Source organism: Pseudorca crassidens, chromosome 5 (genome assembly GCF_039906515.1).
Source record: "Pseudorca crassidens isolate mPseCra1 chromosome 5, mPseCra1.hap1, whole genome shotgun sequence".
NCBI classification, from domain to species: Eukaryota; Metazoa; Chordata; class Mammalia; order Artiodactyla; family Delphinidae; genus Pseudorca; species Pseudorca crassidens.
The window spans coordinates 140824895-140837852 of NC_090300.1; the positions used below are offsets into that span (position 1 = coordinate 140824895).

The window sequence follows — 12958 nt, forward strand, 5'->3', positions numbered from 1 at the left end:
CTGGGTGTTCGGCCACCCTCCATAAAAATCCTGGCCCCGTTTGCTCCCCAAAAGGGAAGCAAACTGATTTTCCTATGTACTGAGAACCCCCAGCTATATTTATTTTATAAGATTACTTTCTACTCCACCCAGAAATGAACATGGAACACTATTGGTTTTCTTCCCATGCCAGTTTTCGAAGTGTGGGAAGCGGTGGTGGAAAATCACAGGCTCAGGGACAGAAACGCCACTCACCACCCCAGGGCAAATAGCAAAAACCGTCCAGGACTCAGTTTCTTCATCTGTAAGACAGGAACATAGGCCATGGCAATTGCCTACCGCAGGGCTCGGCACACAGCCAGCTCCTCTTGGCGGCAGGCAAGCAGAGGTCCTCTGTGGGGGTGCCACCAGCTGCCGCGGGCCCAGCAGACTCCTGCCTGCTCCTTGGGACAATCCCAGGCAGAGGGTAGAAGGTGGGGATTGAGGGTTAGCTCAGCGGGGTGTGTTCCTGTTTCACCCAGACCTAACTACTGCTCAGACTGTAGACGAGGTTTGTGCAAATGTCCTGCGGGGACCACTAAATCCCAGAGAAGAGTCACCTGCGTAAGGAGAGCTCCCTGGAGTCCCCCTCCCACCTTTCTCTCTTTGCAGGCAGCTGGGGCTCTCTGCTGCTCCTAGGGCTGCTTTGTGAACCTCTTGCTCTGTGCTGTGACCCAGTCTTTACAAGCCTGTGAGATAAATTTGGTCTCCATAGACAAGAAGAGGGCTAGATCCCGGGAGAAATCTAACCTTCTTGGAGATTAACAGGACATGTTTCTCAAAAGTAGCCAGTTTACAAAAGAACATACCAGCGGCAAGGGCAGTGCAGCTCTGCCTTTTGGCCTCAGGCAGTCCAGAGATTTGACTCCCCAGCACCCATCAGCACATAGGATCCCTCAGATAACCAAGGAAGGGCCAAGGGGAAAAAACAAAGCAAAGGGTTTTCATAACAGCTGAAAATACTATCCACTTGAGACTGAGTTGAAAAGATTGTTTGTGTGTGTGTGCGGGAGTTGACCAATGAGATAACACAGTATTTGATTTTTAAATTGCTATTTTGAAAGTGAAAGAGCTTAATAACGACTTCATTTGTCAGTCACTTGGTAAAAAACGGACCAAAGATGCCAACTGGGGGCAGTTGTGATCGACTTCCTAGACTTTTTGATATTAAAGGAACAGGAAGGATGTCTTAAGGTTAAAAAAAAAAAAAAAAGACTTCCCTGGTGGTCCAGAGGTTCAGACTCCACGGTCCCAATGCAGGGGACCTGGGTTCGATCCGAGGTCAGGGAACTAGATCCTGCATGCCACAACTAAGACCCCGTGCAACCAAATAAGTAAATAAATAAATATTTTTAAAAAAAAGAGAGGTGGGGGGAGCCAATTGATTGCAGACGTCTAATTAGTGACGATGGTCATTACTTTAATTATGACTAAAGGGAGCAGGGTGATAAGCGCTCCACCCTCCCCACTGAGGTGAAAGCAAGAAAGCGCACGGCAGCCTGGGGTCACCTAACACTAGGGCCGAGGAAGCCTCTGGACCAACGCTGTCCAATATGGTAGCCACCAGCCCCGTTCGGCCAGTGCAATGAGATGTGTTCGGAGTGTCTGCAGTGCATTTCAAAGACAGAAACAAAGAATACAATTTCTCCCCGATTTTTATATTAATTACACACTGAAATAATAGTCTAGCTATGCTGCATTAAATTAAGTATCTTACTAACACTAATTCCATCTGTCTCTCTTCACTTTTTCCTGTGGCTGCTAGAACACTGCAACTGGCATCCTGTGATTGGACCTCGCGGGCCCGGCACGCACGCGGGAAGGGGCGAGGGCGGCTCCGGGGCTCGAGCGCGCGGGCGGCAGGGGTGGCCCAGGGGTGGTGGCGGCCCCAGGGCCCCCCGGCTTGGTGTCGCTCTGGGCATGTCCCCCTCCTCCCCCGCGCGGGCGTCTAACGTGTCGCCTGTCCCCGCAGCGCCCGCCGCCGCCGCGCGCAGGTTCGGCGAGGATACCGCGCCACCGCTGCCGAGCTTCCCGAGCTGCGGGCACTACCGCGAGGAGCCGGCGCTGCGCCCGGCCAAGGCCGCCCGCCAGGCCGCCCGCGACGGGGCGCGGCTGGCGCTGGGCCGCGCGGCCCCCGAGTGCTGCGCGCCGCCGGCCCCCGAGCCGCCGGGCACGCCGGCGCAGCTGCCCTTCGTGCTGCTCAACTACCACCGCGTGCTGGCCCGCCGCGGGCCGCTGGGGGGCGCTGCGCCCGCCGCCCCCGCCCTCGCCGGCGGCCCCGGCGCCCCCGATGCGGGGGCCGGCGCGCTGCGACCCCGGGCCCCCGACCCCGCCACCGCCGCCTCGCCGCCCGGCGCGCCCCTGCCGCACTACCTGGGCGCCTCGGTCATCATTACGAACGGCAGGTGACCCGCCCCGGCCGGACCGCAGAGTCCTGGGGCCGCCCCGCCTCGCGCGGGGCTGCCCGCGGGGAGAAGCCATAGGCCAGCCTCTTTGGCTCCCATTTTACCAAGTCCAGCCGAGTCAAGAGGGACGAGATGTATATGCACGACTTAAATTAATTTATACAGAGACAACTATTTTACTAGAACTCCACCGCCGACTTTTGGATTTTTACCGTAGATGCCATAACCGTCCGTGTAGAGAGAACAGAGACACGGCGACGTTGGGGAGACGTGACCGCCCGACCTTTGTTCCGCAAGAGCCGGGTTTTCTGAAAGGGCGTAGCTGAGCGTCCCCGACCGCCCACGTGTGGCCTCAACTACTCCGTCTTTGGGGGGACTTGGTTTCCTCACCTTGAAATAAGGCTTGCGCGCCTTGCGTGTCCCCGATGTTCAGGAACAGTCCCTCTGGGGGCTTGGAGGAGGCGCCGCTCCTCAGATGCCTCCACTTTGCGGAGGAAACCCCACCCTGATGCAGTCAGGGGTGCCGGTGGGTGGCCGACCTGGAAGCTTCCTGTATCCAGAGTCCTTTTAGATTAAGTCAAGGCAGAATGCGATGATTTAAGTCCCATGAACGGACAACTCCGTTGTCTTTAAAAGTCATTCATGAGTCTAATTAAAAGCTGTTGTTTTAATTTAACCCTTTCCTTAATACAAACATCAAGCCCAGACAAGGGGGTGAACGTGGGTGCGCTTCATGAGTACGTTCACAAGCTCTTATTCCCTCCTACCCCATTAACTCTTGAGAACAGCACCTTCAGAAATATATGGAATAGGCATTAAATGCAAATATATATATATAGCCAGATATTTTATGAGAATGACATGTGGATGATTTCGGTGCCCAGTGGATTGGCTACCCCTGTCAAGTTTGATGACAAGGCAAAATCCCTCTGGCCCACACAGACCTGTAATTCCCTAGGCTCGTGTTTGCTACAAGTAGTGCTAATAAAGTTAGTTACATTGCATGTGCAATATGGAAGATTGTCAATGGACTGCGCCTTGTGGAAGAAAACATGCTAAAGGGATGTAATGAAAATGATGTACATGTTGTCTTCAGCGTTTTCTGCATTTTATACAGAGCAAGAAAACTCCATATGAACATGTCATGTGTATAACAGGTAAACAGAAATCTTTTTATAAAGAACCAGCAGGGACTTCCCTGGTGGCGCAGTGGCTAAGACTCCGTGCTCCCAATGCAGGGGGCCCGGGGTTCAATCTCTGGACAGGGAACTAGATCCCACATGCCACAACTAAGGAGCCCACATGCAGCAACTAAGACCCGGCACAAGCAAATAAATAAATGTTTTTTAGAAAAAAGCACCAGCAGTGTTTTTAAAATAAACTTCCATTAATTTTTGTTTTATTTTTATACTTTTGCTTCAAGATTTCACCATTTAAAAATTCTATCACGGTTCTGCAGTGGATCAACGCGTTGAACCACCCTTTTTTCAATCTGCTCCACACGATAAATGCTCCCTCGTTTTGCTTTTTCAAAAATGGTTTACTTTTAGGAAACTATGTCCACCTTTCTCAGTGGAAAGGTTGTTCACAAATGTCTTTAACTCACTGTTCTAGAATCAAAGTGCACCTACGTCAACTGTTCTTAAAATGTGAAAGGACCTGTTGCCCACCCAGCGTCACTATGAGGACCTGCCTCATTCCGTAGGTGTCAGTTGCCTTACGGTACAATTTGCAAATTTAGGAACATGTGTCTTGCAGTGAAGAGACAGGTTCAGAAGAATTATAGGCATACACCCCTACACAGCACTTAGCCATACCTCATGAGCAGCTTGTTGTGAGTGTGAGCACACATAAAATAAGCCTGGGGTATTATTTTTGTGCTGTCGAGACCCGTAATTAAACCATGATTCCAGGAAGGTGCAGGTTTGATGAGCAGGAGATTCACCTGACATTTTTCAATAAAGTACTGTAAAATGCTTTTGTGTCTACCTTGTCATTAACCATTGGGGGCTGTATAAATAAATACAAACCACGAAGGCTTTTGGAGCAGTTTAAGATCAAAGGTTACTGTTAGGAAAGAAGAGCGTTATAGATTTATAAATGAGAACATAAACAGGCTTAACGATGAGTGTATATGTACTTGAAAGATAAAATGTGTACTAGGAAAAACTTCCTTGCCTAAACAAACATCACAGTTTTCATAGCCTAGAACACGAAGGAAGATTCCTCTGCAAGCCGGCTTCCAGGCGGCCAGCAGCTCGGAGAAAAGTTAACAGAGCAGTTACTATGGCAACCTGATATGATTACCTCCATCTTTTAGTCTGCACATTTAAGCTGGGGATATCGTTTCCTGACTTCTGTGAGGCTCTGGAGAAGAGGAAGCATTTTAATAAATATGCATCTCTTTCACAAAAAAAGAAGAAAAAAATTGTAGTGGGTCCTAACATGTTGACAAAAATGCCAGATCAAATGGATTTGAGGAATCAGCCCAGTTCAAGACTGACTCGGCCCTCCCTCCACTGGGCCTCCCAGAGAAAGGAATTCCTTTATGTTCATTGAAGCCCTTTCTAGAAAAGCCATTCCACTCATACCTTTGTAGAGAAGTGAACAGGGTGTGAAGGGCTGCTCGGAGGAAATCTGCAAGAGCCTGTATTTTCTGCTCCCTTACCCCGACCCCTTTTGTCATTTTAAAGTCCGATGGGCCAGGCCTTCCTCCTTTGGATCCTAAGGGTGGGGGAGGTGTAATCCTTCAACGAATCCTGTTTCGAGTCTACTGTAATTTATTGTAACTGTGAGACAGTTAAGGTAGACTTTGGGGGCTGGTACAGATGAAAGAACACTTTAAAATAAATTCCATAAAATTACAGTAGCTTAAAATCTTAGTGAATAGTAGTCCTTGGGTTATCTAAGGTGCGTTACTCAAGTTCTTCCTAAACTTAAGTATGATAAATACGGTTAAAATCTTGGGGAAAAACTGTCGAGACAAAAGTCAAGCAGTTTCCACAAAAGAGAACAATTCGACAACAACAGAATCTGTTCTTATATTAAATTTGTTGTTATACTCAATTAATTTTCAAATTAAAAATTGACATTAGTAAATTTATTTCTCACCTCAGTTTTGTTTTCTTTTTTTAACTTTTCAGTTTGCTGACTTTCATTCTTTGGAGTAATATGATCTCTCTTTTGTATGATACATAATACATTTTTCAAAAATACATTTAAAAAGCCACCAGCTTCTTAATACGTAGAAATACATACATATTCCTATGTTAAACTATTTTTTAAATGTTTAAATATGAATAAAAACACTGTAACCAAAAGTAGTTGCTTAGTTTTACAAATGAAATGTGGTAAAAATAACAATGAGCCTGAACTATATAGAAAGTCTTAAAGTTTATTTTGATAGACTTACTTTTTACAGGAATTGGTTTAAATTAATTCCTTTTCAGAGATGATTCTTTGAAAAGCTAAAAATGCAGAGGTTTCACACTTTCTTTTATTTCAAATACGCATAGTAGTTACCCAGGAATACCGACTCTCCATTCTTTGTCTGTTACGAGCAAACAGATCTATGGACTGTAAGCCTAAAATGTCTCCTTTATGCACTCTGAAATGGTTGGGTGAGTCTGCTTCTCTCCTGGCTCCCAGACTCTCGGGTGAGAGGCGGCCATGCAGCCCCCGTGTGTGTGTAGGGGTAGGGGTGCGGTTGCACGCTACGCGGGTCTGGGCCTGCGCACCCACCCACAGCAGTCAGGGGGCTGCAGCAGCGAGCCCCACACCGGACACAAATCCTTTCGGCTTTGCCTCCACGCTGTAAACGCTGCCAGGATGAACAGCGCCGAGGAGCACTGCCGGGGGGGGGGGTGGGGGGGGGGGAGGCGGTGGTGTGCGTGTGTGCATGCGTGCGTGCGTGCCCCGGAAGCCCAAGTACTGCTGTGTCCTATTTTAGGGGGCACTTCCTCAAGAGTTCTTCTGAAATTTGCTACCAGCCCAGAAGGGATGACATCTTGCCCTTTACATAACCTGGTAGAGATGCTCAGCCTCTGAACTGGGGCACAATTCGATATCCTAAGAGCACACGCCAATCCTGAGTTTAGGTGCCGTGTTTTAAAGATTAAGAAGAAAATGCAAAGTTCCTGTTAAGACTTTAAAGCTCCTTGAGGTCATCGATTGCCGGGTGCATAAACGGCCCAAATTGATGAGTGCAGTACAGCAAGTTTCCCTAATGCTAACAGCTGTAAGGGAAATGCCTTTATTCAGCTGTTCTAGATGAAGCAGAATTTCAAAAGTCTTTGGTTCCTCTGAGGCAAAATCAGGTTTATGAAAAACGCAGCATCTGCTCCAAGTCTATGTTGTCTCCCTCAAGACAACTGGGTGTCGGCACAAGTAAGAACAGTCTTAAAAGCACAGAGGCAAAGTGATATGCCCGGAACATCTCCATCTGCTTTGACATGGCCACACTTCATTAGTTTTAATTTACCAAAAGGAAATTAAATGATAACATTTTTTTTTCCCCAAAGCAGACTGTCTAGAATAGGACTTCAGCTTAAAACAAATCATAGCATGTTTCTCATTAAATAACCCCCCAAAGAAATTCAAAAAGTAATGATGGCAGCTCTGAGAGATGACTTGCCTTATATTACAGAGTTTGAGAAATGAAACTTGCAACATTAGCCTGAGATCTTTCTTCTTGATGATATTTTGCAGATGCCCTCTCAAGGGTGAGACCATTTTGTAATTTTGGGGTGCTGTGGACTTTAAACTTTTATGTAGACTTGGGCATTTAGGAGAGAGTGGGTTTTTTTGTTTTTGTTTTTTTTAAAAGAATAATTCTAATTGAAGCCTTATTTGCAAAAATTACTTCTGAAGTTCTTTTCAAGTTACATTTCCAAAACACACATATTGGGTTAGTGGACTTAACTAAACGTGTTATTTGTTTCCTTCCTATGTGGCTGCCTGTGCCTGGCTACAGGTAGGCAGATTTTATACTGAAACCACAAGCTTCTGGAGTTAGCCTGATTGAGTAAAGCTGGATGAAGAGGGTGCTAGTGCACAATAAGGGGATTCTGTTCAAAGCTGAGAGCCTCATCAAGTTTTCTTGTCACTAATTTCAGTTGGGAATGGCAGGAAGAGAGAAAAGTGGACAAAAATTGGCCTTTTCAGGCTGCAAAGTAATGTGTATGATTCTCAAGTTCAACAGAGATAGGAGTTACATGGAAAAAGCATGGAATACATCTGGAAATAGCAAATGTATATCAAAAGGCTTCCTTTCTTTTGTTCTTCCATGCAGACTCTTAGGGCATCATATTTGGAACATCTTCTTTTAAAGTTTCTCTCTCTCTCTCTCACACACACACCCATCCTCTTAACTGATGGCATTCAGTAGCAATAACATTTTCTTTTTTGGCAATATGAAAAGGGGGCCAAAAAATGTGACTTGCAAATAAAATGCCACGTACTTCTATAGTGTGTGCACTGCACAGTTCCGCAGGATTTCGAAGCGAGCCTGAAGCTGGCTTACAAGCGCCACATCCTCCTTTGCGTGTGGAATGAGACTTCAAACCCAGCTGTTAGGCCCAAATCATCCACCTCGCATCCGCGCAATGCCTGATCAACGCTTTCAGGACCCTGAACTTGATCCCATCACTTCAGAATATGCAGTAAATTTAAACTTATGAAAGGAGAGCTCATTAGTTAATGTCAAAGTAATTAACTGATTTCCTCTACAAGGTCATCGCAAGCATACCAGCCTCTGTTCCGTTTAGACATTGTTATTGGACCACAAACCACAGGATGAGAGTAACACTAGAAATCTACCTTCTCTTTTCTTCACTAACAAAAAAATAAAATGATAACTAAGTGCCAATATATGTTCCTGTAGGAAAACACCTCCCTGGATGCTTGTAAACAGGGTTACCCTACCTCTAACTCACCAATGGTCTGGGCCCGAAAACCTTTTCAAAATCTGTTTTTAATAGTCTAGGGGTAGAGACCTCCACTACTGGGAAAACATTTGAATTATGCCATTGCTGTTTCCATGTAAAAACTACCCCCCTCCCCAATTAAGATGCATCCAATTCCAAGAGGGGAGAAGAATTTCACACCCTATGCCAGGGCTTATACCTGAATTAAATCTTCCACTTGTCAACCCTCCACCCCCAGCATCTTCAAACACCAAATAAAATGACAACAGAACAAAATTAAAGAATTAACAGGTTAAGTGGAGGGAGAAAACATTTGCCTACAACTCCGAATTCGTTTTCCAGATCATGGGCTAGGAAAGGTGGCAGAAATCGACGTGCAATGCTCCTGCGGCGGTTCTGCCCTTCCGCCCGTCCCAGCTCATCTCAGCTGTGGCCCGGGGCCCAGCAGACGCTCCAGACAGGACTACGGCTGTTTGGGGATTATGAGGTTTCCCAGCATGTCGAAGGAGTTGCCGTCTGGATGCACAGTCACCACTTCGCCGTTCTCCTGGTGAACCAGAAGGAACCCGGAATCATCTAGGCCCACTATCCACACCTTTGGTCCCTCAGCACTTCCCAGGCGGACCTGCTGAGCACTGAAAATGAAGAACAGCCCCCAGTCACCAGGGAAATGTAATGCTGCTGCTTGAGACAATTGTTCAGCAATTATCCATTATGCGAAAGGATTCGGGGGTGGGCTGGGATGGATATAGTTAAAATGAATCTGAGCCCGAGCTCTGACTTCCACTGGTCTCCCCTGAATTGTCCTGAAAACTACCTGCATAACCAGGGCGAAGGAAAGTCCACTAGGGAGTTAGGAATTGCTTCCCTTATAAACGACGTCACTCCTCATTCTGATCATCTGGAATGATTATTTGCACCACTTCCTCACCCTCTAGCTACTTTAGTTTTTATTTATTTATTGCTGCATTGGGTCTTTGTTGCTGTACACAGGCTTTCTCTGGTTGTGGCGAGCGGGGGCTACTCTTTGTTGCGGTGCGCAGGCTTTTCATAGTTGTGGCTTCTCTTGTTGCGGAGCACAGGCTCTAGGCGTGCGGGCTTCAGTAGTTGTGGCACACGGGCTCAGTAGTTGTGGCTCGCGGGCTCTAGAGTGCAGGCTCAGTAATTGTGGCACACGGGCTTAGCTGCTCTGCGGCATGTGGGATCTTCCCAGACCAGGGCTCGAACCCACGTCCCCTGCATTGGCAGGCGGATTCTTAACCACTGCACCACCAGGGAAGTCCCTCTAGCTACTTTAAAGAAACACTGTGCAACCCTCTAGGTTTTTTGGCTGAGACTGGCCACTTTCTGGCTGTGTTCAAAACTCTTTATCAAGTTGGGTAGCATCAATTATAAGTTAAACTCATTCTAATTTTACTTCTTTAGAACAGTTTCCAAATGCAACTGTTGAGTTACATCCTTGTTAGCAGTTTTAAAAGTACGGACTCTGTACCTCCCCAATTTTTATTTTGAAGAATTTCAAACCTACAGAAAAGGTGAAAAATAGTACAATGAACCTCATATTCCCCTTTCACTTATATTCACACCAACTGGTAACATTTCCCATGTTTGCTCTCTTTACACACACACACACTTACAGTTTTGTGGGGGTGGTTTTTGCTGATATTTACAAATAAGTTGCAGGCATTGTGACACTTTATACTTAAATACTTCAGCATGTATCTCCAAAGAATAAGAAGTATCTCCTACAAAACCAGAATATCATTATCACTCTCAAGAAATTTGATCTTGGGCTTCCCTGGTGGCGCAGTGGTTGAGGGTCCGCCTGCCGATGCAGGGGACACGGGTTCGTGCCCCGGTCCGGGAAGATCCCACATGCCGCGGAGCAGCTGGGCCCGTGAGCCATGGCCGCTGAGCCTGCGCGTCTGGAGCCTGTGCTCCACAACGGGAGAGACCACAACAGTGAGAGGCCCGCGTACCGCAAAAAAAAAAAAAAAAAAAAAAGAAAAAGAAATTTGGTCTTGATACAATAACATTATTTAATACACACTGCCTGTTCAAATGTCCCCATCGTCTCATTAATATTCTTTGTGGCTATTTCCTCCCTTCCAGGATCTGATTATGAATCACATATTGCATTTAACTGTCATGCCTCCTTAGTCTTCTCTAATCACAAAACTCCCACCTTCTCTGCGTTTTTAAGACACTGCCATTGTTGAAGGGTAGAGGCCTATTGGTATACATCAGTGCTTCTCAAATTGAAGTGCCTGAGAATCCCCTGGAGCCTTTGTTAAAACACAATGCTGGGCCCCAGCCTCAGTTTCTGATTTAGGAAGTCCAGGGTGGAAGTCAAGAATCTGCGTTTCTAACAAGTTCCCAGGTAAGGCTGCCACTGCTGCTGGGAGATCTCACTTTGAAGATGACTGTTATCAAGAATGTCCCACATTTTAGATCTGCCTGTTTCCTCACAATTAGATTCAGCTTAAACACGCTGGGCAGGAAAATCTCCAGTGATGTTGTGTCTTTCCCAGGGCATCCCACCAGGAGGCACAGGATGCCCGTTTGTCCCAATGACTGGAGATGCTAACTTGCTCAAGGTGGTATCCACCAGGTTTATCCATCAGTAAAGTAAAAGATAATGATCTAGACCAGTGTTTAGTTTCTCGTTTTAAGATATTAAACTACTGATTTAATAAAGGAATTTTAAAAGAATGAAGACAAGCCAGCACTGACCTGTGTAGCCAATATTTATAATAGAGAGGAAGAACGCCATTGGGCCCTTCGTCCTGAAATGTGTCGATCAGCTTCTCCAGCACAGTCACGCTTCTGGCGATGAGATAATCAGCTCTTAAGGGCTTTAGTTCGGCCCCGTGTTGCTTATTGTATTCTGTGATGAGATCGTTGATGCATATGGTAGGGTTGCTGTTAGTCACGTTAAATCCACAGCCTGGACAAAAACAAACAATTGAAAACACGAGTAGCTCAACCTACTGACGACATCACACGTTTCTCTGAACCACCTGGAAAAAGTTACAGTTTTTACTGTCAACTTCCTGCTTCCTTGTCCTCATTTTGAGTTTATTGTCTCTGGCCACTTAGAGAAAGACTTACGTCTTTAAGCCCATCTTCCTTTCTCACCCTTCCCTCACTATCCCCATCAAACCAGAACCATTCCAGATTACAAATTAGTTGGGCAAAAAAAGCAAGCCAGATTTGATTCAATTAAGCAGAAGCTACGAATGGGACAAAACAGAGTTGCTTCTGAAACGACCACCTCCTGTGGTCTAGCCAAGAACTGGAGCTCTGCACTGAGCCGGATGTAAAACAAAATCTCTTGTTTCTTTTTCTATTTAAATAATGGAACACATGCTTACACATAAAGAATTTTATTCAGGTCTTAAGAAGTAACCTCTGGATTCAGAGATTTCCAACCTTGGTCATGACTTAACCCTAAAACACATCTTTTAATGCTTTATCCTTGGAAGTCTTTGGTGCTAGGGTTACACTGTTGGCAAAAGGCCAACCCATGTTTAGTGGCTCTTTCACAAGCCCCTAAACCAAGGCTTCAGGAGAGTGAGTTTCTGGCTTATCTCTGCTGTTACTTAACACCACTGTTCTCTGCAGGAGAGGGGAGACTTTAGAAAAGCCGAACCTTGGTTTTCAGCAGGGCCCTGAACCAACCTCAAAGAGGTCTTCAATAAGGAATAAAATACTGCAAGAACTAGGCAGGAAGACTATCGTTTTTTTCAGGGCCTCTGGGAAAAAAATTCCCAAAATACTTGCCTCAGATAGAACAACGATATTTACAATAACTACTTTTTGGTAAATGTTCTGCGCCACTTTCAGTGTTAAGGGAAGGACTGACTGGCCTCAGATTTATTATTTTTTTAAATATACTGGCTATTAAAATACAAAGCAACGTAAAAAACAAGTAACTAGAGCAACAGGGGCAGAATCTGCAGTTGTTCATTTGTTCTTTCATTGGACAACATGCACAATAGCTGAAGCACCTGTGGCATATAAAGCATTCAATTACGTGTATATAGCGCTGAAAAAGCTCCCCTGTATTCAGAAATCCAAAGTGCTGGGAAAATAGCTACATGAACTACTGTCAACTTAGGCTGCGTCTTTCTAAAGACCAGCAAGCACCCCTGACGGCGACCTTGAATCTTTCTCCAAAAATGCCCCCCGTCCCCCTCCCCCACGTCCCAACGCCTTAAGAAAGCTATGGATTCTCCCCGCAGGAAAATGTTTCATTCCCCCCACACTGACAAAATCCCCTAGCTCCCTGAAGGAAACCCAGCACTGGGCCTCCTCAATATCTGTGGGCCCTATTAGGAATCTCTGCACCTAGCCCAGTTACTCATTTATAGATGGCAAACGGAGCTCGGAGGGTATGAAGAAGCTTGCCTAGAATAATATTGCCTGTTGGTAGCAGAGCTGGAAGCATACACCTTGTATTCTTTGGCTGGCGCTTCTAACACACAATCACATGTTTTCTCTCCATCACTGATTTCTGAACACCAATCAAACTCTCCTGGGCATTAGGGAGAAGCTGATGCTTGGATGACCAGGGGCCGAGGAACTTCTGAAGCCACTTCAGATCCATCT

General features: G+C 46.1%; 2 protein-coding genes across 3 annotated transcripts in view; one reads left to right on the plus strand and one right to left on the minus strand.

Annotated features, from left to right (window-relative positions):
• SIM2 (SIM bHLH transcription factor 2) overlaps positions 1 to 5587 on the plus strand; it is a 48267-nt gene extending 42680 nt beyond the window's left edge. The window contains exon 11 of one of the 2 annotated variants that reach the window (XM_067739459.1): positions 1784 to 5587. In XM_067739459.1, the coding sequence (XP_067595560.1) occupies positions 1784 to 2427 (644 nt within the window). In that variant the 3' untranslated portion in view covers positions 2428 to 5587. The remainder of the gene's footprint in view (positions 1 to 1783) is intronic. The other variant, XM_067739460.1, reaches the window with a different exon arrangement.
• A 210-nt stretch (positions 5588 to 5797) lies between these two features.
• HLCS (holocarboxylase synthetase) overlaps positions 5798 to 12958 on the minus strand; it is a 198168-nt gene continuing 191007 nt past the window's right edge. Inside the window, exons 10-11 of the mRNA XM_067739458.1 lie at positions 11081 to 11294; positions 5798 to 8982 (exon numbers count right to left, since the gene is read on the minus strand). Of these exons, the coding sequence (XP_067595559.1) occupies positions 8811 to 8982; positions 11081 to 11294 (386 nt within the window). The 3' untranslated portion in view covers positions 5798 to 8810. The remainder of the gene's footprint in view (positions 8983 to 11080; positions 11295 to 12958) is intronic.